The 25,959-nt window shown below is 43.9% G+C and overlaps 1 protein-coding gene across 1 annotated transcript; it reads right to left on the bottom strand.

Annotated features, from left to right (window-relative positions):
* Nucleotides 1-233: 233 nt before the first annotated feature.
* Nucleotides 234-24,575, bottom strand: clec16a (C-type lectin domain containing 16A). The gene is made up of 23 exons (XM_057015441.1): nt 24,330-24,575; nt 23,428-23,556; nt 22,710-22,843; nt 22,405-22,553; nt 21,200-21,487; nt 19,415-19,421; nt 17,739-17,956; nt 17,483-17,533; nt 17,222-17,338; nt 14,825-15,122; nt 13,803-13,914; nt 13,617-13,717; nt 13,261-13,380; nt 13,060-13,169; nt 12,021-12,065; nt 9,808-9,858; nt 9,577-9,705; nt 9,087-9,207; nt 4,008-4,159; nt 3,731-3,935; nt 3,099-3,269; nt 2,826-2,963; nt 234-2,228 (listed from the first exon to the last, which is right to left on the bottom strand). Exons 1-23 carry the CDS (start codon nt 24,401-24,403, stop codon nt 1,711-1,713), a joined length of 3,438 nt encoding a protein of 1,145 aa, XP_056871421.1. The 5' UTR covers nt 24,404-24,575; the 3' UTR covers nt 234-1,710.
* Nucleotides 24,576-25,959: the final 1,384 nt, after the last annotated feature.

Raw genomic sequence — 25,959 nt, 5'->3', positions numbered from 1 at the left:
CCCCTTCCCCAACACACAGGCAACTTTTCTGTCTTAACACTCTATGAAGCGCGCTTTTTAAGTTGATGTGCTGATATATTGTCAGACCCAGACCTGGGGGCAAGCACATTTCCTACGTGTACCGTTGTCACAAAGCCTTCCGTCTCACGTCTACGTCTAGACAGACAGACCGACAGACAGACAGACGGGGTGTGGGACAGAGAGAGAAAGAATGACATTTTTCAGTATCCAGGTTTGTTAAGTAGAATAATTTATTGCAGCTTAATCTTTTTAATTTCTTCAACAGTAATTACAGGTTTAAAAGTCAAGAGCATTTACAGAGCTTAAACACACGCGCACGGACACACGCGCACACCCTAACTGGCGTCAGGTCACTGGGGATTTCGTCCATCAGTGAAGTTTCCTGAGGCCTCTCCAGCATCAGCGATCATCATCCTCTGCACTAAATCTCAATTTTCTGCTATTTACAAGATGAAAATACTGACGCCTGAAAAACGACTATTGCTCCGAGTTTCTGTCCCTTACCCCTCCCCCCCTTCCCGGTTGTACAGATCCTCAACAGACCCAGCAAAATTAAGACTTCAGCAGTGAAATGGCACAGAGAGCTGAGCTGGAAAACAAGAGTGTGACCAAAAACAAACAAAAACATGTGAGAAAAGAGTTAAAGAAGTACCAAAGGATCCAGGACTGCTCCCAAGTTAAGCAGCTTCACCACAACTTGTGTGTGGTGATGGTGATAAACTAATCCATCAGCCTGCGTTACATTCAGCTCTTGGCGTAGCTGTAAAAGTTATTGCAGCAATAAAGCTAGAACTAGCTGATTAGAGCACTTCAGGCTCCCCTGGAGTGTTTTCATGAAGAGATGGCACCAGTTTAATGTTTTATCTAATCAGAGAGAACACTCCAACAGTCACCTGGGCGATTACAGATTATTTAGCTGAGTGTAAACCAGCAGATTCATCCGTCCACTTGTATTATTGTCTCTATGTTTCTGTACTCCTGCACATACGGCAGCGTCCACTCTCCATTTTACTGCATCTACCAGGCTCGTTTATTATTTCTACTGACTAAACAGAGCTTTTCTAAACCTGTGCTGCTACAGGTTTAGATGAAAGCTCTGAACAAGGTTCCAGCTTGTTTGGATTGTTGCATAACTATAAAGGATCTTATCTGATGACACAATGGCAGACTAAATTAAATCTCCTGGTGACCGACTGCATCTGATTAATGAAGTGGGTATAGCTGGATTCTAGAAGAATAAGCTCAAAACAAGCGAAAGCGTGTGTTGCCCGTCCTGTCCGCTGACATTCTGAGCTCTGGGTCTGACAGAAGGCAAGTGCAGCTGACGGACGAATGGGTCCTGTCAGAGAGACCCTCTTAAGCAGCGCACGAGTCTCCGAGTTTACAAACGATCTGTCATGAGTAAAAAAAAAACAAAAAGGATGCTGGTTGCGAGCCCGTCACACACGCGTGCTAAAAACCAGTGAGCGCCCGCCCGGGTGCACACGAGCTGGGATGCCTCTTAGCCACTCCACCGAGTGCAACGTCCTGCATTCTCTTCCCACACGAGTACAAAGAGTCTGTTGTCATGTGCAAAGACAAACAGTGACATGCCAGTCACACGTCCTGGAGCTCCCTGCACCTAAGTGGTTCAACCTCATTTTGCCGTCCTCTGTGTGAGGTGCGTTTAGTTTCGTTTGCTTGTGCCGATCAATCCAGTTCAGGTGAGTCTATTGTTTCATTGTGCATCTCTGTCTGCTCTGCAGGTAAAGACTCAGCCTTTGTCTGCTCTTTCACTGCTGTGATTTCTTGGCCTCCTGGCTCCTCTTCAGTGGGTGTGACCAACTCTGTCGTTACCTCTTTAACGGTTGTCTCTGTCTCATCCAGCCACCCTCCTTCCTCACCCTCTTCTCTTTCATCGGCCATTACGTCCTCCTCCTCCTCCTCCGGGATGAAACCCTCTGCTGTCAGTAAACTCTGGCTTATAGAGCTGTGGCGGGCGCAGGGATGCAGGTGTGGGGAGTCGGCGGGGGGCAGCAGGGTCAGAGACTCCACGCTGAGGGAGTCCGAGCCGCTCTCAGTGAGGAGGGAGATGGTGGGCTGGGACGCTGGGGTCAGGCTTGGGGCCAGGGCGGGCCCGGAGGAGCCTGGCATTGTGTCTGCAGCTCCGCCTTCCCCCTCCGCACCCGAGGAGGACGGTGGGGTGTGGTCTAAAAACGCGCCTTCATCTAGAGGACAGGAGAGACGAGAGCGGTGAGAAGAGTGAGCGCGCAGAGCAGACGTTAATGTGGACACGCCCCTGATCACCAACTTCGCATGTACAGTGATCCACACAAATTAAGAATCAGATAATTATCCTCTGCCTAAATGATCTTCTCTGAAACATTAGACATGCAGCATTTAAAGATTTAGATGAGACCGATGGAATTTAACAAGCGGCTCCCTCTTTCTCATGGTTTACTGGGATAATTGATCTAAAGTTCTCACGTGGCTCCTGTCTGACTACTGTCTAGATACGCCACAGCAGGAATGTACTCAATGTATGAAGAACTTGTCTGTAGGTGGTTTAACAGGTTCTCTGGCAGGGACACAACATGTTTTATATGTTCCTGTGAAAGAGCAATTTCAACACATGCTCATCTAATACCTCAACACCTCAAGTGATGATTACGAGATAATCTGTTCTTTGTGACTTACGTATGCTCTGTTTCTCAATAATGGATAGGGGGTGTGTAGTGCAGATATACACAGCTCCATACAGGGCCCGTCTCGTCTGCATTGATTAATGTCTGTGTGGGTTTATAAAAATGCTAGATGCGAGCTACCTGCGGGGCTCTGAGCTGATATCGTGCTGGCAGTAACAGAGTCACATCTTCCCGTACTGCCACTTCCACTGGAGGGGGGGGAGGGGGAGGAGAGGGGTGAGGGGCTGTGCTGCGACACACAGTGAGCCACTGCAAAACCTGAGTGGGACATATGTGCACGTGTTAGCAAGGCTCGGGACTTGTTTCAAGTGTTTTGTACAATTCCAGGCTCAAGAGTTTCAGTCATGGCGGGTGGTTTTTGTGACTGCATCCCGAATTTGAAACCACGCTTACCTGGTACTTTATCGACGGAGGCAAAGACCGATCGACTGGCGGTCGGGTCGTTGGACGCGCGCCTCGACTGTTCGTAGAACCGGAAAGGAAGGGCGCTGGGTGACGCGTTGGCCGTTTGGCCGAAACCCAACACCTCTGTTGCACTGGGCTGCACGGGAAGGTCCAAGAGAGCTGCAGAGAGAGGACCAACTTTGATGTCTTTGTCTGAAAACCGCCTGAGGTTAAATTGATACGTGTAACTCTCCCAGATACGACAGGAATAATCCACAGCTGTGTGAGTGTGTTGCAACAATAACTGTGGAAATACGGCTGACAGCTGTCCGACAGAAGATAAGCCAAACAGCTCCACTTTATCATATTTTCCATATTATTGAAGATTTTCCTGTGTAATTCCAAAGAATCAAAACAGAGGAAGTAAGATGCAGTTATGTAACTCCTCAGCCGTAATAAAAGAAAAAAGGACTGAGACTGAGACCAGCAATGACAATTATCTAATAAATCGTAAACTGAATTGAACAAAGGGAGCTGTCAAACAGGACATGGATGAGTTGACCAGAAAACAGATGGTTGCGGCAGCGCGTCAGGCAGTGAAAGCAGGCGGAGGACAGTGAAAACCAGGTGATTTTACCAACCTGTGATTCTCTGCATCTTCATGTGCCGCGCCTGGATGCGTCCCTTTGCCAACCTCTGCTTTGCAATGATGCAGCGGATGTGGTCGGCAAAGATGAAGTTGGCCTGCAGGATGGGCAAAGGCTTGGCGTGTGGGTTGGAGCTGGGCTTGTGGATGATGATGTTCAGGGCCCTGCTGTCGTCCTCCACACCTGACACCTGCATGTCCTGTTGAGGCAAGTCGACGGGGGCTTCACCATGAGGTCGCTAGGTCCATCACCACGCATTTATTCTGCTTACCTGCAGAAGGCCAGCGAACTTAACCACACCCCATCCGAGGCGTTTAGTTTCTGGTTCCACCAGGCTCATCTGATAAACATCGACAGCAAGGAACCTTTGGGCCTGGCAGCCATCTTTGCTCACCACCATACAAGCTATGAGGTCACTGTTATCTGAAAAAGTCAGTGGTGTGTGTCAGCCTATGGTTACACACTTCAAAACCAATGAAACATTCTCTGTGGATACAATACATCTTGTGTCACGTGCTCAGAGACAACTATAGAGAAAAGAGACTGTAAGAATATAACTGTAAGCAAAGACCCAGAAAGAATTTCCTTTCTCATGCGTCTGTGGGACAATGACGGAAGAAAAAGTAAAGCAACATTGAAACTAATAATTTAACAGTATTGGTTTTGGATTTGAACAGACATAGCCCATGCTATAAGTGAAATCAACTCATACCACAATGACAGAGTCTGGCTGCACTTCTCTTTCCTTTAAACAGTATTACTCACATCCGTTTCTCTGTGGAGTACTGGTTTCCTGGTTTCTCCCCCAAACATATTTTCTTATAGGCATTTCTAAACTGGAAATTCCTTACTTGGAGTAATGACCAATGTGTGTAACCAGTTGATTAATATCCTTGAGTGTTATCATTTGTATTGTCTTAAATTGTGTTTCGACTGTGCTAAAGCTCTTTATCAGAGCATATACAGTAAATAGACCCCCTAGCTAATGGATTTCTTTGGAAGCGTCATGAATCAAAGGAACTCAGCAGCTTAGTAGAAAGGGAGTTGCCAAGAACTTGACTTAACCCACATAAATAGTGAACTGAGAAATTACCAGCAGCTGCCGAGGTTAAAGTTTACCAAAGCAGCTCAAAACTCAAAACAGAAATTCTCAAAGAAATTAGGGGAAGTTCTGACTTTCCAGACGAATTGGGAAAAAAAACCCACCCACCTCGAGTTTCTGATTACCTTCTGACGACAGAAAGTGATGTGCATCAAGATAACTGATTGAAACAGATGACATTTCAAACTTCAAATCCAAACAATGGGCCTCCATAAAATAGTCATTTCATTTCAAAGTTGAGCAAAACTGAGCAATACACAATCTTCTCCTCAAAAAAAGAACTTTTGAGCAGTGTTGAGCCTGTAACGCATATATATTCAACCCTTGCATGAGTAAACCCAAGAGCACAAACAAGCCTATAGGTAGATAATACAGGGAGTGGTGAGAGTTGTTCTAACAAAACCATCGGAATCTATAGGCACACTATCTTGGGAATAAAAAGAGACTTTAAACTAAAGGAAACGGCAATCGTTTCCTTTACATTACGTTGACATGAAAGTAGTACCAGGTTTGGCTCCAGCACGTTTCACACTATAACTGAAGTGCTGTTCATGGAAACACAGCATGTAACCACGGCTGCTCAGGAAACATGCCGTGTGTAACCACAAGAGTACTCCACTCACAGAGCATAACAAGGACTCTGCTCTTCAGTTACGACAAACTGTGGCACAAATGCGGTGGTGGCAGCACGGGGGGCTGAAAAGGGAGTTTGCAGGTTTGCTGGCTTCACCCATGAGGAAAAACCCTCAGGCTCCCCACAATCTCAGTTATCAGCGTATGCTGTGCTAGCTAGCGCTAAATGAAAACAATGTGACGAAATATGGAAGCGGTGGGAAAATGACCTGCTTCCAAACCCCATTAAGTGTGTTTTTATTGTCATTTTGATGTTGGAGAAAAGTGTTGGTGGATGTCAAACCCTGATTTAATGACAGCTCTTAAAAGCAAACTATTCTAAATTGGACACAACCCCTTCACTCAAGCATTTGGAATCATGACAAGACTCTAAAAGGCTGAGGTCGAGTTCAAAAGAAAGGATCAGCTAAACATTTGGATTCAACGCATAAGATTCCAAAAAACTGCGACGACTTGAGTAGTGGAGACACAGCTGTATTTTCACTAAACCTAAAAAACTGGAACTATTCTTGAAAAGCCATTTGTCGGGAAAGCTCAAAACAAGGATAATATTTGGATGAATGCAGCCTCGTCCTCCTGGGTGACTTCAATGCTCACGTTGGCAGCGACAGTGTGACCTGGAGAGGTGTGATTGGGAAGAACGGCCCCCCTGATCTGAACCCGAGTGGTGTTTTGCTATTGGACTTCTGTGCTCGTCTCATAACAAACACCTTGTTCAGGCATAAAGGCGTCCACATGTGCACTTGGCACCAGGACGCCTTAGGCTGCAGATTGATGATCGACTTTGTGGTTTAGTCATTGGATTTGCGGCCGCATGTTCTGGACACCCGGGTGAAGAGAGGGGCGGAGCTGTCAACTGATCACCACCTGGTGGTGAGTTGGCTCCAATGGTGGGGAAGGATACCGGACAGACCCGGCAGACCTGGCCGACCCAAACGTGTTGTGAGGGTCTGCTGGGAACGCCTGGCAGAGTCTCCCGTCAGAAGGAGCTTCAACTCACGCCTCTGGGAGAGCTTTGACCATGTCCCGGGGGAGGTGGGGGACATTGAGTCCCAGTGGACCATGTTCCGTGCCTCCATTGTTGAGGCGGCTGACCGGTGTTGTGGCCGCAAGGTGGTTGGTGCCTGTCATGGCGGCAATGCCCGAACACGCTGGTGGACACCAGCGGTGAGGGATGCCGTCAGGCTGAAGAAGGAGTCGTATCGGGCCTTATTGGTCTGTGGGACTCCTGAGGCAGCAGATAGGTACCGGCAGGCCAGGCATAGTGCAGCTACGGCTGTTGCCGAGCCAAAGACCCGGGCATGGGAAGAGTTCGGTGAGGCCATGGAGAGCGACTTTTGGACGGCCTCAAAAAGGTTCTGGACCACCATCCGGCGTCTGAGGAAGGGGAAGCAGTGCACTGTCAACACTGTGTATAGTGGTGATGGTGTGCTGCTGACCTCAACTCGGGATGTTGTGGATCGGTGGAAGGAATACTTCGAAGACCTCCTCAATCCCACCAACACGCCTTCCAGTGAGTAAGTAGGGCCTGGGGACCTGGAGATGGGCTCTCATATCTCCGGGGCTGAAGTTGCCAAGGTAGTCAAAAAACTCCTCGGTGGCAAGGTCCCGGGGGTGGATGAGATCCGCCCGGAGTTCCTTAAGGCTCTGGATGTTGTAGGGCTGTCGTGGTTGACTCGACTCTGCAACATCACGTGGACATCGGGGGCGGTGCCGCTGGATTGGCAGACCAGGGTGGTAGTCCCTCTTAAGGAGGGGGACCGGAGGGTGTGTTCCAACTATAGGGGGATCACACTCCTTAGCCTCCCTGGTAAGGTCTATTCAGGGGTACTGGAGAGGAGGGTCCGCCGGATAGTGGAACCTCGGATTCAGGAGGAGCAATGTGGTTTTCGTCCTGGGCGTGGAACAGTGGACCAGCTCTACACCCTCAGCAGGGTCCTCGAGGGTGCATGGGAGTTTGCCCAACCAGTCCACATGTGTTTTGTGGACTCGGAGAAGGCATTCGACCGTGTCCCTCGGGGGGTCCTGTGGGGGGGTTCTCCGAGAGTATGGGGTGTCGGGCCCGCTGATACGGGCCGTCCGCTCCCTGTATGATCAGTGTCAGAGTTTGGTCCGAATTGCTGGCAGTAAGTCGAACTCGTTTCCGGTGAGGGTTGGTCTCCGCCAGGGCTGCCCTTTGTCACCGATTCTGTTCATAATTTTTATGGACAGAATTTCTAGGTGCAGTCATGGTGTTGAGGGGGTCCGATTTGGTGACCTCAGGATCGGGTCTCTGCTTTTTGCAGATGATGTGGTCCTGTTGGCGTCATCGGCCCGTGACCTCCAACTATCACGGTTCGGTTCTCCGCCGCATGTGAAGCGGCTGGGATGAAAATCAGCACCTCCAAATCCGAGGCCATAGTTCTCAACCGGAAAAAGGTGGAGTGCCTTCTCCGGGTCAAGGAGGAGATCCTGCCCCAAGTGGAGGAGTTCAAGTACCTTGGGGTCTTGTTCACAAGTGAGGGAAGAATGGAGCAGGAGATCGACAGGCGGATCGGTGCGGCGTCTGCAGTAATGCGGACTCTGCACCGGTCGATCTTCGTTCCTACCCTCACCTATGGTCATGAGCTTTGGGTCATGACCGAAAGAACAAGATCACGGGTACAAGCGGCTGAAATGAGCTTCCTCCGTAGGGTGGCTGGGCTCTCCCTTAGAGATAGGGTGAGAAGCTCTGCCATCCGGGAGGAGCTCGGAGTAGAGCCGCTGCTCCTCCGCGTTTAGAGGAGCCATATGAGGTGGCTTGGGTACCTAGTCAGGATGCCCCCTGGAAGCCTCCCTGGTGAGGTGTTCAGGGCATGTCCCTCCGGTAGGAGACCCCCGGGAAGACCCAGGACACGTTGGAGAGACTATGTCTCTTGACTGGCCTGGGAACGCCTGGGGATCCCCCCGGATGAGCTGGAAGAAGTAGCTGGGGAGAGGGAAGTCTGGGCTTCTCTCCTTAGGCTGCTGCCCCCGTGACCCGACCCCAGATAAGCGGTAGAAGATGGATGGATGGATGATTGCAGCCTTTTCCTGCAGTGTTGGGGCAACAAAATGACTGGCATTGCCAGTGTATGACATTGGCTCGTCTCCATAAGAATCAGTGCTGTGTCTTTACATGTTTTGTTGTTGAAATGCTCATCAAAGAGCTATGCGAATTGACAGGCTGATTCTTGCAGACAACAGACTGCTCAGTATGTTGTCTGCAGTCTCACTTCTGCATCGCTCTGCTGGTAACTGCTTACCTGCACATATTTCTAGGTATTACAGGAGACCTGCTAACTTTCATATTTGTGATGTAGACCACAGAGACCGTGTTAGACAGGAAGAGAGAATCAGTGATGTTTCTGCTGCGGACGTACAGTATAAAATCATTTACTGTAAGGGAACAGCTCTTTTTTCAAAGGTTATTGTTCTGTAATTTTCTTTTGTACCACCCAACATGACCTCCCACGGCTAAAGCTGACATGCTACACCGTCCATCAAGTCTTCTGTTCAAACACAAGACAGCGCAGCAATAAATGAACAGATCAGCTCTCTTCGTCTGCATTTTTTTCCTGTATATTTTTATACTGCGTGCTGCAGGTTGGGTCTTACTGAGATCTAAGACATCATCTGTCTTGATGAGATCTTCAGATCTGGTAAGGGGCAGCTGAGTCTCGGGTTCTCCCTGGAGCTGGAGGGACAGCGACCGCAACATGAAGAAAACACGGATCGCCTAAAAACAGAGAGGAAATGTTAAAAAAACAACAACAATGAGGTTCCCCTGAAGTTCCAACCCAAAGCTCTAATCACTAGAATATTAACAATCTTCCCTCCCAAACTCAAATACCACCTCCTCAGATAAAGGACGTTATTATTGGAAGCATTTGATACAGTTTGCAAATAAAGGAAGGGCGATAAATATCGGATGTGAACATGCAAAGGACCATCAGGTACCATCAAGGTGAAGCTGTGCACATCCACCTAGCTCTGAGGTGCAGAGCAACTGTCACCTGCATGTGTCGCTGCAGAGGAAGTGAATTCACAGCACTCCTAATGATCTCGTCAGACAAAGCTGTGACTGAGACGCGGCACGTTTTCCTACCCTGCGTGTCTTCTCCACATCTCCACAAGGGAGCCTCTTCACAAAGTCAATGCCGGTTAGAGGGGTCCCAGTGGGTGGCAACAGCACCGAGGCGTCCATCATCAGGTACTCCACATTCAAGGGTTTACTCTGTAACAGACGGGTGCACGGACAAGCCGACGTGCAGCTCCGGTCAGAGGAATTCACGTCACCAGAAGGAAAACAAGCGAGTGCAAATGAGGACCCACTGACCGTCATGCTCCTGTATTCATCCTCAAACATGTCCAGAAAGATCTCCTCGCCCTGGGATGAATTTAAAAGGAGAAGCAGAAAGTCACTGACAGACCATACAGTGATTTTGGAACTGAGACAACATTTATTCATATAGTTAACCCCCTTTTTTGATAGTGACAAATATCAAAACAACAGAAGACAGAACTCATGACAATAATACCAACACAATAGTCAAAATACACAGTTAGTATTAAACACTGAAATCAAGTCATTTCATATTAGCAACATAAATTATTCTACTTTGTTTCTGTATATTTTACAATTACGGTATATAATTACATTGTCTTTTTTTTGTCATTTCCTGTTTCTAAGGTTTAAGAGTCGATGCAACATCTCCACTTGTGGCCTGTAGCTTGATATATCACACTTTTCAGTCTTCAAAGTTTATCAAACGTACAGAACACAAGATTAAAAATAATGAGATAATTTTCTGTAATTTCACTTCCAGGAAACCTTGTGACTGACAGATATTGAAATGCTAGGCTTTATTACATATAAGATAAGTAAATGCTGTTATAAACTTTATGGAAGGCAGGGATGTTTAAAGAGAAAGGTGTTTCCCACAAACCCCATTTACAGGAAAGCAGGTTTCCGGAAAACGGTACCATTAAACGGCTCAGCTGATCATAAACTTCACTTTTTAACGATTTTTAAATTTCATTGAATTTATTTAAACAATAAATGCTGTTGGAATCAAGGTTGCACCAGAACAGCTTTAGCAAATAAAGAAAATATCCCAGAAAAATTCTTCATACATATTTTCCCAAAAAGAAGATGCTGGATAAAAGCGGAGACATGTTTGGACATAAAGAGTCAAATGTCTCAAGTAAAAAGGATTATAGTTGGATTAAGCACTTGCAGGTCACACAAAAAGCTGTGAGGAAGAGGTTCATCATAATTGTAGCTGCTTGAGTGACACAACTGGATGTGTGGTGGTGTTATTAATTAGAACTTACAATTATGTTATGAAAAACTAGTTTAACCTGAGACCGGTGATCACTGCAATGCTTGACTCAAAATGGAGTACCAGTAAATAAATAACTGTCTTAAACCGTCCTTTATCGAGGAAGTAAACAAGAGAAGGGCTGAAAGTGGACAGCTGCAGCCGCTCTGACCCAAAGGCCCACTACTATGTTGGGCCTAGAGTTACTGATCACGTGTAATAAAGATTTCTGAAACAAATCTGCTTTATTGATTGCTGACATAGCGAATGTAGGCAATGAAGAGGCTCAAAGAGAAACAGAAAGAATGGATTCCACTGATAACGGTTGGTTAAGTGTTTTATGGCCTTGAAAAAAAAATCAGAAAGCAGTTTCACTTTAACCAAATACAATTTCAGGGAAATTATCAGCAGTGCACAATGTGGCACATGCATCAATTGTGTTGTAAAGTACCGAATTGGCAGTTATGTGTATTTCTTATTTGTCACTGTTTCAAAGTTTTAGTTGTGGCATCTATCTTTATTGACTAAGTTTGGTGAAGTCAAATTATTTATTGAAGCCTTTAAAATTCAGTACAGTCTGTACATTTGGTGATTAGTATATAAAGTTGGGATGTTTGAAACCACTTTTGTGTGTGAGTATATGTTATTACCCATGTAGATATACACTACGTGTGTGTGTATATGTCTTTCTGGAGTTTATGTTTTGACTTGTCAATATGTGATGGAGAAAAAAGTTTGAAAATTGAATCATGAACTAGCAACTTGGACACTAGCAAACAAACATGTTGGCGAGTAAAACTTTGGAGTAAAGATGAAACAAGCCAACCTCTCTCGATGCAACAGGAGCATCTGGGAAAACGACAGTGACGTCAATTATTGGATCGGTGAAAGAAGAAAAAAGCGTAAAAAGCTAAATATTGGCAGACCCGATACAGCCGAAAGCCTAAAACGAAACATTCTCTTGCAACTTTTATTTTTTCTGACGTTTTGTAATGGAAGCAGTCAAGTTTGTGCTATGTTTGTCCAAACAGGATGTGAGGCGATGCTTCACTGTGGTGTCACACACCACCATCTTCTGATAAGGAGCTCAATGCCGAGACCTGGCCCGATACCGAGACCTGGTAACGGTACTTGCCCATTGCCAATAAAAAGCATACGGGTGCACGAGTGACATGTAATTATTTTCCCAGGACGGACAGAGGAGTGTGTAGTTTCTGTGTGCTCTTACTTTGTAGAATCTTCTCAGTAGGTGTAAACTCTCTTCTCTTGCACCCTGCAAAGAATGCAAATGTGGACACAAATAATTAAAAACTGTTTGAAATAAGAGTTTTTAAATCTCCACATAATGTTGAAGTCTTAATAAGGGGTTTTAATTTTATCAGTGAAGCTACAATGCTACAATGAAGCACCTGCGGCCTCTTGAAAAGGTGCTCATGCTATAAAATAACTCCCATTTTTGAGGTCAATGTGAAAATAATTAGTCACAGTTAATAGCAGTCGGATACAACACAATTACTGGCAATTGCTGGAAGCTCAGCTGTGACATGTAATAATAATTTGGAATTTCCTGGTTTACTCATTCAAGTCAGGGAGGATAATCTTGTGCAACCAATGTTCTTCCATGGTGACATTGCTAGTAAGTGAGTTTGATATGCTGTAATCTAAAAATAAAGTGAAGCCGACTGCCACCAAATAAACTTCACAGAGATGCCCTTCTCTCTTCCTGTCAGAGATTAGTAGAATGAACATTCTGTTGTTTTTGCCGCAGCCAGAGCAGGGACAAGATCATTTTAACCCGACATTGACCGAATAACAGTTTTTTTCTGAGGTCAATTTTACATTTTGATAAGAGACTAATGGAGCAATGACATTTAACTCGATGACAGAAAATAACAAATTCCTTTTTTCTATTTCACTAAAAGGACAAAACTGAAACTATTTTAGTGTCTGACAAATGGTTAGTGTTTATCAAAGAGGAAATTACAACAAATGAGTCAACCTTTAACATATTGAGTGGCTTCAGGTAACTCCGGAAGTACCATGAAATTAGAGGGAAGTGCAAAATTCCCAGGAAAGCAGTGTATGACACAGACTCAGAGCAGCATGGAGTCATAATTCTAGCAAATTTTTTTTTTTTTTAAAAGGGACAATTTTTAAACCACTGACCACCTATTTTCTGAGGAAAATCAACCAAGGCTGACATCATTGGACAGTGACTGTTCAAGTATGTTTATGAGTGAAGCCTCCATGTTTGTGTGGACTTGTACCTCCAGGCATGCTAGGTGGACATCTTTGATTATACAGTGGTCTCCCGACAGCACAGACTGCTTCAATAAAAGACAGCTTAGCTCCAGGGTGGCCAGACGTACTTTGCTTTCTACACAAACACACAATGTTTGTGCAGTAAGGATATATACTGTACTTCATATCATTAATAAATGGATTACAAAGATGTGTGTGTTAGTTACCCGGCTGTGCTGCCTGGCTCATAACCCTGATCAGTCTCTCTACCAGCACCAGGCTGTAGGAGCTCCTCTCCTGGTCAGGAACTGGCAGCTGCAGTCGTTCTAGAAGATCTTTGTTTACACCTTCAGACAGATGGATGCAGTGACAAACAGGCAGACCAAATTAAGGATTCTTGGAGACCATGAAAGACGAGGATGGACGTTTGGTGGAACACAACCTTAAAACAGTTTTTCAAAAGTTTTACGTTCTTGATCTTAGATGCTGTCCCCACAGCATTAATTTGGCACCTACATCAATCCACTGTAAAACATAGGTACAGTATGAATGCGCGGAAGGATTAGGCACATCACATGCTAACCTTTGCTGTGTGAGACAGCGTAGAGCAGGCAGAGGACAAACAGGGCATGGTAGTCATCATTGGTGCAGTCCAGAGCGCTGTACACCATGTCTAAGAACAGCCTGTGGACAATGAGACAGACAGGGTCCAGTCAGTACGTAGATCCGCCGAAGTGTTTTGGTCATTCTTTCCGACTCAACTGTCTACCTGCTCCTCTGTGCGTGTGAGCGGGTTGCTGCAGCTGTTTTCTCTTCATCTGTTATGTTCTGCTCCGTCAGCTCCGACACCTTACACTTCTCCATCACCACCATCTCTATCTCTGCACGTGCACACACGTAGTGATAAATGACAATACTGGCAGAAAATATGGATTTTAATTTGAGGTGAATTCTCACCCACATCAAGAGTAATCATTAATAGTCCAAAATGCTTCCTTCTCACTTTGTGGAGACTTTGAGACTCAGAAAAGACAACACCATTGCACATGTAGCATTAATAATTAATTTCGTTTCTTTCCATGATACAAAATGTCCTACTTTAAATCGGAGCTTTATATAAAATAATAATATAAAATATAAAATAGCTTATCAATTAGTAGTTTAATTCCAAATGTATTCAGTTGTCTTTCGAAAACTATTATATCCAAAAAAAACCGAAACATTCCTCCATCTGGACCCTGAGGAATGTTGGGTCTGGCATAAAGAAAATTTAAGCAAGCCAAGAAGGAAACATTCCAGACAAGAGAAATTTTCAGTTTTTTACTTTAACTCACACACACAAACATACACAGAGCAGGAGTGAGAGGCGAGGAACGAAGGATGGATGGTGTGTCACCGTGGAAATGGATAGTTGGAGATGTGGACACCGTGGTATCCACCAAAAAATAAAAGGTGCCAAACAGAGGGGAAAAAACAGCAGGAGAAAGGCCTCATCTCAAAACTAGCCAAAGAGCCATTATTCGTGATATCTGGAGTTCCTCTGGTTATTTGTTATTCCACATCTTCCTCAAACCAGAACTCATCCCCCTCTTTGAATCGTTTGGGTCCATATCTGAGCCACTGTTACTTTGCTCTGAGTTAATTCTCTTTTTCTGTTTGGAGACGAGGGCTGCTGCTGTGGTGATGGTTGGGTAACCAAGGTGCATCATGGCTGACTGTGTTTGATTGATGGGAGTGAAGGAAAACAAAACACAGTCCTGTATTGCTGGATCCAACGAGACACACACTCACCTTCCGCCGTCTCCCCACTCGCTCTGCTTCCCTTAGAACTCCCACCTCCTCCTCCCTCTATACCTTTTCCCTTCTCCCTCTCTCTGAGCCTGCTGTTGTCATCCCAGTTCTCCTCTCCTCCCGGTTCAACACTGCCACCTCCTCCTCCTGCAGCCCTTTCGTCATCTTCCTCCTCTCCCAGGTTCTTGTAGTTTGGCCTCTTCTGGGTTCTCTTGCGACAGCGGTGGCGCGACAGCTCTAGGGAGCGTTCTAGAGACTCTGGAGGTTTGATGAAACGGCGTAATCCTCCCACACTGGCCTAGTGTGGTTTGAGAAGAACAGAGAAAAGAATCAGAGACAAAGGTGCATGATGAAAAAACAATATAAGCATAAAAGTGACAGGATTCTTTAGGTTTCTGAGATGATTCTGGTTCAAATAAAGTCTGTGACTCTGACCGTGGTGCAGCAATGTGTTAACACTGTACCCAGAACACAGTAAGATGAAAATAATCTAAAACCAAAAACCTTGATGCAAACCAAGCTGCAATACGGTGGCTTTTCTGAAGTAAACAGAAGAAATTAAAAAAAAATGTTTTCTCCACAGTGACATGACTGTGGCCCTTTCCTGGAAGCCCTTACACACATTTATATAAATGCATGCAAACCTGACACCATTCACAGGTGCATGCTCACACAGACTTCTAGCCAGACCTGAAGCTCAGAAACGACTTCCTCACTCTAACCTCTACCCAGGGAAAATGACCTCATACACAAACACACACTCGATCAGTGGCTTGAGGCAACTCCGATCAACTTGTACTGGAAAAATCAACTAACCAGAAGTGAAATGCAAAAAACTATGGCGCATCAGCACTATCTTAATCTATAATTAAATGACAACACAAATAATAATGAGTAACAAACAAACACATGTTGTTTGAAAAATTCAAGTTAGTCTCCCCATTATCTTTAAACCATTACACTGAAGGAAGAAACATCTGAAAGGGTTGTCTTCTAGTTTCTTCTACACATCAGAGAAAAGGTTATCTATATCATCTATGTGCTGCCATGGGTATGGCAAAGCTTTGGGTGCTCCAGTTTAGTTTCTGCTAAAGCAAAATATGCACGTACTGTATCCGTAAACCACACATGACACAATCTCTTCTATCACCTGCCAACTGACTTCGTTCTGGTAAAACACTCTCACTTTTAACCTATGCTGAGAAATGAATGGAGGTCATAGAAAATGCAAGGAATACACACACACACACACACCCGCACGCACACAATGCACCAAACTTCAACAACCACATGCGCTTTGGGGAAGAAAACTCGTGTGGGTATGCAAATGTTGACCTGATGTATCTAACTAGTGCACTTGCAAGTAAACCCATGTTAAAAAAAAGTGAGAAGGAAAAAAAGCTCTTCCAGGAAAAGAGATTTGGGTTAGGTGAACAAGCTGTTACAGGTCTTTCATGTGACCTCATTTCCTGCCACATCATACACAAACAGGAAATACCATGTGACCACCTGCACAGGAGCAGAACCCCATGTCTGATCTTTCAGTCATCAGATGAAACAACAAATACACTTTTTTTGCAAGGTGGAAGCCACAAGATCAGAAAATATCACTGATATTGACGTTTATCATAACAAATCAGAAGAAAACTCCCCTTAACTGCACGACGGGTACTAAAATGTGCTTTTTATCATTGTGATAACACCCACATTAAAACCAGAAATGTCATCATAACCTACGGTAATACTCTAATCTAATAAAGTCTGCAGTGACCTACAAGAATATTGAGATAATCAAAGACCATGGATTTTTTTGCATACATTTTTTAAATGTGCTTGTGTAGCATTGTCAAAGTGTGTTTGTAGACAGAAATAAGCATTGCTGAATGAGTCTGCCCCATTTGTGACCAACACCGTGGAGACGCCACATAAGATCACGCCGCATTCAGCGAAAAGGTAGGCCGCTTCTTACAACAGTCCCAGGTCTAACACTTACAGACGCACACATGCACGCATGCATGCACAGACAGCCAGAGAATAACCACACGAGTTCTGAGAAACGCTCACTATCTCAGAACACCCACCTGGCTACACAAACAGATGGCCAAAAAGGAAGAATACAGAAAAGAGGCAAGTTGATGTGACACAAAGATGAGAGGCGATAACCAGAAACTTCAGTCGTAAAGATGTAAATTAAGATACAGAAAAGATGGGGGGGGGGTAGGGGGTGGAGCTGTGTGTAATGCTGAAGCATTAATAAGAAAGCCGAAGACAGTTTGTATGTTACCGCCTAGATGTTGATGAATCATGGAGAAAACCATGAACCTACAATCTCATTACTACCCACACAAACATCAACTTGAGTCAATATTATGCTGCTTTTGTGCATGTGTGTGTTACCATATTCTTGTGTGTGCTGTGTCCATCTGTCTGGGGAGTACAGACAGACAAGTCTCCATTGAGTATAACGTCAGCCAGGGCATTTACCAACGGCTGATAGTGGATGATCAGAAAAACCTATGATAAATGCAAAGAAAAGATTTTAGATTTAAAAAAAGACCGTAACATCTTTTGAAAAATGCCCTTTTCATAATTTCAAGTATCCCAGCGTGTTCCTACAGAAAAGTAACAGGATTATGTGTGATGATGCGTGACGCTTACTTGAGACAGGAGGTAAAGGGACACCTGAGGGTTGATGTTCCTCTCTTCAGACTAAAGAAAAATGAAGTTAAAAAGGTCATTCTGGGCCACATATACACAGCTAAGCCACATCCGTGCCATTACAGATATGAGACACGAGTAAAGACAATGACTATACTGGTCCACTCTAGGTCTGGGTTGACAATCCAATATTCCTTCGATACATCTTTTACCAGCACTATAAACGGAATCCCATTTGCCAATGAGGTGAACATACCGTCTCCGGGCTAACCAGAGAGTAGACGTAGAGGGGCAGGAACAGGCGGTTGAGAAGGTGATCAGTCAAAACATCATTAAGGAATTCACAGTTAATGATGAGGATGTCATTCAAATAGTGGAGATGGTCAAGGTGTTCTGCTACCAGGTCACTTAATTTGCCTCTATTCTTGTGTCTGGAAACAAACACAGACAAGGCAGAGAAATAGATATTGAGGTCTCATTTAAGTAGTGGAACTGGTTAACCCTCCTTTGGCAGCAATAACCTCAAACAAACATTTCCTGTAGTTGCAGATCAGAGCTGCATAAAGGTCAGGCGTCATTTTGGACCATGCCTCTTTCCAAAACTGTTCTGGTTGGAGCAATAATCTTGTAATGCCTGGCATGAACCCCTTTCTTCAGATCAGTCAAACTTGCTGCAATGTGTTTTTTGGACAGCAGTGGCTTCTTGTTTATTGTTTTCCTTATTGTAGATTTGTCACCACAAATGTTGCCATGTGACAGAGAGCTGACACTCCAGGATTCTTATGCTCTGCTCTCTTCCAGTCTTCTTTACCACGTCCGGTGAGCAGCTTTAGCCAAGACCTCTTGGTGACCTCTTAGCTCTTGGAGAAACCATTAGACTACGGGTTCATGTACGTTTTCCACCCTGCACTTGAATGGTTACATGTTGTGTTCAGTTAAAGCACAAATATTTTGTGCGGGAATAGTTAGGCAGACTATACTTATCTATGCTTGTGACTTGGATGAAGATCAGAGTATATTTTAAAACCAATTAATGCAGAAACTGAAGCAATCTAAAAGGTTTCAACACATGTTTTCTTGCAACTGTACATTGGGCTGATGGCTCAAGGCTGCTAAAGCACACTTTAGATTTTTAAGCCTCAAGATTCATTTATGATTTAAAAAATGCTTCTACATCCTCTTTCTGCCAAAAGAGCTTGGATCTCAAACAGCCCTGGTGTATTTTATGTTCTCCCAGCCATCTAAATCCAAACATATGACTCTCTTTTATAATCATTCACACTGGTCAGCCTGGGACAGGTAGAGAATGTGCAGCCAAATCTGGCAAATATTGTAACAGCAGGAGGAAATCAGCCCTGGAAACCATCACCCGAGCAATAACCACCACCAAAACATGTGTCCCAAATGAAATCACATCTGAAGACCAGCTAAGTACATCGGATGCATATTCTTCTCCGTGCATGTTGGTATGTAATACAAAATGGTTGATGAGCAGAAACATGGCAGGATTGTTCATACTTGTACAATCATAGCAAATACCAATAGGAACAAATAGGGCTGGGTATCACCAAACATACATAGGGTAACCCCACTAGACAAAATGCTAATCTAAAGCTAATATTGGGGGGGGGGGATACTATAAATCTATTTATGCAATACAACAAACAACCGAACAAGCTTAAAAGGTTTTTCTGTGATACCCAGCCCTGATATAAAGACTGAATGAATGGAGCCAACTTACATGAAACTGGAGTTAGGCAGATGGGGCGCGCAGAGAGAGGAGGGAGAAGAGACGACGAGGGGGGGGGGGAGGAGGAGGAGTTGAAGAAGAGGAGGGAGAGGGGGAAACAGACACAGGGTTAATGTGAGTTACAGGGTGGCTGTGAACTGTGAAGTGGTGGATGTTGGGGAGGAATCGACAGGTATCGTCACAATTCAACTGCAAAAAATGGCACACCTTGCAAAACTCCTAGTCTATATTTCAAAATCCCATTTCCATTGTGTCACATCGGGCGAGGAAACATAAAATAACATGAATTGAATGAAACTTCTTGATATACGCAAGTTTAATCACTAAGGATGCCAGCCAAAGACTTCCAGGTTGTCATTGTTTGCAGTGTAAGACCCAGAGAATCTGCGAGAAGCGTCAAACATGAATTCTGCAACATTTACATGCATATGGACCCATTTTAATGGATGATTGTCTAAAGTTTGAAGCAATTTACTGACTACAGTAATCAAGTGTTCCATGGAAAAGATTATCATGCATTTCCTTCTTTACTGACAGGTCAACATTTCTGCTGTTGAATAAAATTCCCCTTTGTTCAAAAAGAAAAGTCACATTTTGACGCTTCTCACTTGAAATGATTCCATAATTGATTAGGAATGTTAAACAACCTACACACTAAATGATTGTAATGCTACTTTTTTAAACTCCATGGTGATAATTATGATATGTCATGTGGGAAGTTACAGACTCAAGACAAGGTTGAGTTCTGCAGCACGTACCAGCAGGAATAGACGGAGATGTTTGTGAGAAGTTACAATAATGCTATGTTCTATAATGAGGCATGACAGTAAATGGGAAGCCTGCTAAACGCAGAGATAAATAAAAATCAAATACAAACTCAGAGCACCCTGTGTTTGTCGAGGTAAATTCAGATTGAACTCTGGGCATTTGTTCCTTTACCCAGCTCTGTAGGTGGATATTTCCCAGGAAAGCGATCATAAGGGGTGTTAAAGAACTACCCCGGTGAATCACTGCCCTGTTCTCTCAAGTTTTGATTTATTTTCTGTTAAAACTCTCTCGCTCTGTTCATATACCATTTCAACATCTTCAATAACTGATCAAAATGATCTGATTACCTTTGGTCCTGTTATTTCCCCCTGGATGATAACCTACATTCTAGTCATCTTTCCAAGTAAAAATAACATTTTGCTAACTTATCATCACAAGCGTGACAGACTAATTATTGCATATGAACATTATCATGGAAACTCTGGGTTGATTTCCCAAAATGATAACTGGGTTTTTGTGACTGATTACTGTCAAGAAAAAACAGATACAGAAAGATATTGTGAATGTTGAAATCAATACACAGTGAATGTCACTGAAGAGCTCACAGCAATGGGACACACTCAGGTCATTTTTATTTGAAAATCTTCACTGTTATTATTGATAGTTGGGAAGGCTCAGACACTTATATAAATAATAAATCAGTGAGGTAATGACATTGTTTGCCTAATTTCCCTGCTCTAAAACCAAAGATAGCTTCTTCAACGATTGTCGACAACAACAGTACCCACAAACCCCCCCTTCACCGCACGCGGATGTTAGTGTAAAACATTACTCCGTCTTTCACATCTCTTTCTTGACAGTCAAGAGAAACGTGTCAGGATCAGTGAAAGAATGTGTTTATGAGGTCCATAAACTTGTTGAAACAAAGTGTTCCTTAGTCTGGTTAATTAGCAACCATCCCTAGATTATATTACAGGTATGAAGACTGTTAAAACAATTATAATAAAAAGCCTATTAAAATTAAATTATAGGATACTGTATCACATTACTCTGATGATGATACATGAAAAACATTTTATGAATAAAGAAGAGAGCATTACAAATATTAAAAGACCAATATCTGAGTATATTCAATGGCATGTCACCCTGCCGGGGTTTCTATCCCACTGAATGCATTTTCAGCCTGGTAGGACAGAAAACCCGGCAGGATCGTGGCCCTCGAGGGCTGAGTTTGACACATGTGTAGCCACCCCCATATACCAGAAGCAGCAGAAAGGAGAAATTAATCCAAAAGAAGGTCCCATCAGAGCAAGTCTGCCTGTCTGTGTATGTACAGCTTGTATGTTACAGGCGTGTACATGCGTGTTCCTTGACCACTCACCTTTGTAGACGTTGAGCGTTATGGTGCGGACAGCTATCCGCACCATGCTTTCAGGATGGTTGAAAAACTTAATGGCCTCAGTGTACAGGGCAAAATCATTAGTGTGCTGTGTGGGAGACAGAGAGAGAGCAGGTGAGAAAAGTGCAACAGTGTCCCACTGCACGCAGGCCAGAACTGCTTGTGGAGAAAGAGAGGAGGTGATACAACTATTGGAAAAATTCTGTCTCTACCTCTTTATTCAAGTAAAAAAAGACAAAGAAACACAGCCTTTGCTGTTCAAATGTATTTAGGCAGCGTGACACCTGACAGACCTCGCTCTGTACTGAACCTCTGCTCTTATGTTCCTCAGTCGCTGTAACCTCCAGTCAGAGTTGGAGGAGCCCAAGGAGCTCACAGCAAATACAGAAAACTGCAACCAGACTAAACCCAATCACTATTATTTTGTTTGTAGCTCTCGCAGGGCATCAGTTGTGCACTAGCACCCCCTGGTGGTATATAATCAATGATTACTAACCAAAGTGAGATGAATTGTGAATTAATTCCATTACTTCATCCTTTCTTGGTCATTAACGTAGACATTCACAGTAAGTGGATGGCCACTTGTTCTACTTAGCTGGGTCAGGAGAGGGATGTACACTCAGGTATCATTGTAGTTGCTATCAGATATGCACATTAGGTCTGTTTTCAGGAGTAACACGACTGCCAACAGTACACCAGGCATTTTCCTTGGTTCACACAGGCCAAAAGAAACCCTGCAGATGATGTCAACTAAAATATCACAACAGGTTGGGTCGCAATTCTTGTTGTCACTTACATGAGACTATTGGAGAAAGAATGACATTGCAAAAGTAAAATTAAAGCCTAAAAAAACAAAAACAAAAAAAAAAAACACATTGTGTTTTTTCAAAGGGTTTGTCCCAGCCAAATCGGCCCAGAGTTGAAGTTAACAGCAAGCTTAATAACACTGTTAATGGAGCAAGACCAAAAAATAGGTTCTGGACTAAAAGCACAGCGTGGCCTCACCTCATTGTAGAAGAAGTGCACTGTGTGGTTGTTGAGTTTCAGGGACAGGGTCTTGAGGAAGGAGATATAGTACGCCATGATCTCCTCATCTGAGAAATCAAACTTGTGCACGATTATTGAGTTGACGTGGTTGTTGGACAAAAGGTAATCTGAGAAGGAAAAATGGATGAATCTTGGTTATTTTCAATTGTTATAAATGAGAACAATGCTTTCCACCATTCTTATAACAAGCATATTATTAGAATATCTTTAGTGCCCTTGCATTGTGTAAAATATATAGATTTATTTTGCATTTAAATACTTACACAGAGAGGTTTCATGGCTGATGTTCTCAAACAATATATTGAGTGTCTGGAGGAGCTGTACACACACGTATCGTCCCGACTTCTGACGGAGAATGTTCAAGAAAAAGGCAAACATGTTCTTCTCCAGGAAGAAGCTAAACACAAACAGGTTCAGTCAGTTTATTTAAATAAATGACAATTTCTTAAAAAATCCATAACACAAACACAAACACAAAATACATAACACAAACACAAACACAAAACTGAGCAAATACACATCTCAATATAATAATGACATGATTTCAAACTTAAAAAAAACTTAAAAAAGCCAATTTAGGGTTTCAATTTTAAGTTTAGTTTAAAATTGAGACAATTAGTCAACGGCAGTCATCTTTGGTTTTATAAAGTGAGCAGCAACAGCTCAGCTCACTGTCTTATTTGAATGTCATTAGAATAATATTGGACGGACAGGTTTTTAAACTGGTAAAATTACTGAATTGCATTTCTAACAACAGTACTCAGTATGATGATCAAGCGCAAATTCCAAATGAAATGAAATTAAAATATTGTTTTGTTGAGGGGGCAAGATATGATTAAATATCCTAATGTTCAGATATAACATAGTAGCGCATGTAATAAAACTGGTGAGTTACACCCGTAGTGCACAAGAGCAAAACGATAAATAGTTTTTAACGAGAACCCGCATCCACATGTTATTACTTATACAGCTGAGACTTACTCAAATACAGAGCTGTCATTCTGGTCTCCCCAGATTAGAATCTCTGTGATAGAGCGGATCGTCTCCACGAGAAGATTGCGGTTGTGGTCGGTCACAGTGGTGTTTTTTGTCAAGACATGATACATGTACCTGTTGGAACATGCGTGGAAAAACATGTGAAGTGGAGAATTGCACATTTTGATTTCCTAAGTATATAAAACCTCTTCAAATGTAATGACACAGTCTATCGATTGTGGAATATTTTCTGGAACCTGCAACAGTTACACCTCCACAGCTGCAGGTTATCCACAGCTCACATTTGGAATCAAACTGCTAGACAAACAATAAAACTGGTCTGTCATTTGACAATTCTGCAAAAGGAACAATATTTCTTAGTCAAAATATTTTTGAATCCTCCAAACTGCTTGAACTGCAGGAGTTTTCGCCCATTGTTGCAGACCAGGGCGCCCTCTTATAATCAGCTTAATGGGGGTGGAGAAACTGGTTTTGCCCTTGTGACCGGTACGTTTGGGATTTCAGGTACAACAAACAAACAAACAAAAAAAAACCTTAAAAAACAATATAAAATCCTCAGGTTTGTGCAGAGCTGTTGACACCGCACATGCAAGCAGGATATATAGACAGCTACAATTTGACAATAGAAAATGGTCATATTTGCCAACAATCCAAACTCGTGTTCGTGGTGCATATCAGAGTTAAGGAGCTAGCTCGCAGGGAAATCAACATGGCTAGAAGAGAAAGACCGATACAGCTATTTTATTAAGTCATAGAACACCTTATGGACATCAGCAAAAGTTTGACGTTGTTATTTTAGCAGTGGAGTGATCAGTGACAACATGACAGTAGTTCTGAACCGGCTGTCCCAGGCGCTAACGTTAGCGCATTTAACGCTAGCTACTCACTTTAAGTGGTCCAAGGAGTGAATATTTTTTGTTCTCCCCTGTCCTCCAACCCAGCTCCGCGAACGCCCAAACATTGTTGCTGTTTTACAGGGGGTTAGTATTCTGCCAGGTGCGTTAGTTATGTGAGGTTAGAGTTGGTATTTCTCCATTTCACTTCCCAATTTCGATAGACACTTAGCCAACAGAAGGCGATCGGCAGCGATAGCTGCGCTGTTGGTTCCGGTGGGTCCGCCGAATGGTTTACTGGGAATTGGTGTTGTTTTCTCACAGCCTACAGTCAAAGTCAGTCAAAGGTGAATAGTATGAAACTACAATACGTACTTCCTGTTATTGCAGCAACGTCACAACTGCGCGACTTGGCGGAACAAGGGGGGCCCGTTAACCAGTCAACAAGCTAAGGACCAATCACATCAGAGCCCGTAAAACGATGAGCGAATCAGCGGCCGCGGCTTCCGATGTCATTTTGTGGTCGGGACTGTTTTGATGCGGCGGACGAAAATGTTACATGGGACTCCTAACCCGTAAAAACGTCGACAGAAGTGCATTTTTGTGAGTACGTTCTAATATTGACGTGGGAGCAATCAAGATTGCTTTTGCTTTGCTGCGCATAGGTGCCCAGGCTTATTTAGCGACTGCATTATCTGTTTTTAGCCTCAGCGAGCTGGCATGAATTCCGCAGTCGAACCAATGTGAAGAATGCGTCAAGCTCACTAACGTGATATTTTGATACAAGCCGGTTGTTATTTTTAGGTACGAATGTTACACGGTTGACTCTGTGCTGGTTTCCCCCCACTGTGATTTGATAACGTGGCAACTCTTATTCAATGTTTTCAGGTCGGAACGAGCCGAAATGGAAACCCCAGACCTTCCACTCCAGACAGATCTGTAGCCGTGTCTAATCCTGGCCACGCATTGACCCAGAAAAACCCCAGGCTTTTCTAAGATTTCTATGCCAGATCCGATTTATGCCCAGATAGATTCGGTAGAATCGCTTTTGGACGATCTCCCATATATGTTTTATTTGGGCCTGTTCTTTGTGAATGTCCTGATCCTCTACTATGCCTTTTTGATGGAGTACATTGTTTTGAATGTGGGGATAGTATTTCTTCCCGAGGACATGGACCAGGCTTTGGTGGACCTCGGGGTGCTGTCTGACCCGGCTTCAGTCCCCTATGACACAGACTCAGAGGTGGATGTGTTTGAAGGGTATCTCGAGTGACCGAGCTGTCGGAGCATGCAAATGAATGCAAAGTGATTGGTGGCAATAATGCGGATGTCCGGAGCAGATTGGACCGGTGTGCCCGCTTTCTGCTCAGTGATGAGGTTTACTGGCCCAAAGTGGTTGCTGATGCTGCTTGGCACGGATGCGCCACTGAAAAAGTAGGTGGAGCAAACCAGATGATCCCCTTTTTGGGGGTCGCTGCTTGTGCTCTTCTTTTTTTTTAGTCTTGCTATCTCGGATCGGTAACGTTTCTGTCACATCTATAGGTCGCCACGGCTCAGAAGAAGGTAGCAGGAAGAGTTTTGTCTCCGCCTGGCTTACGATCGGTCGATGACGTGGGCAGCCCGCTGCACTGGGCCGGTCACTTGGACTCTTCTCAAAACTGTTGAATCCATAGACACGGTGGAT

The sequence above is a fragment of the Takifugu flavidus genome, chromosome 18, assembly GCF_003711565.1.
Source record: "Takifugu flavidus isolate HTHZ2018 chromosome 18, ASM371156v2, whole genome shotgun sequence".
NCBI classification, from domain to species: domain Eukaryota; kingdom Metazoa; phylum Chordata; class Actinopteri; order Tetraodontiformes; family Tetraodontidae; genus Takifugu; species Takifugu flavidus.
The sequence above is the reverse complement of the archived record's forward strand: the minus strand, read 5'-3'. Positions and strand labels throughout refer to the sequence as shown.

Coding starts and splice junctions, on each gene's coding strand:
- clec16a (XM_057015441.1), bottom strand. CDS start 24,403: ATGTTTGGGCGTTCGCGGAGCTGGGTTGGAGGACAGGGGAGAACAAAA. Junction 21,488..22,404: donor TGCACTTCTTCTACAATGAG/GTGAGGCCACGC, acceptor TCTCCCACACAG/CACACTAATGATTTTGCCCT. Junction 17,339..17,482: donor CCCTTTACCTCCTGTCTCAA/GTAAGCGTCACG, acceptor CATTTATCATAG/GTTTTTCTGATCATCCACTA.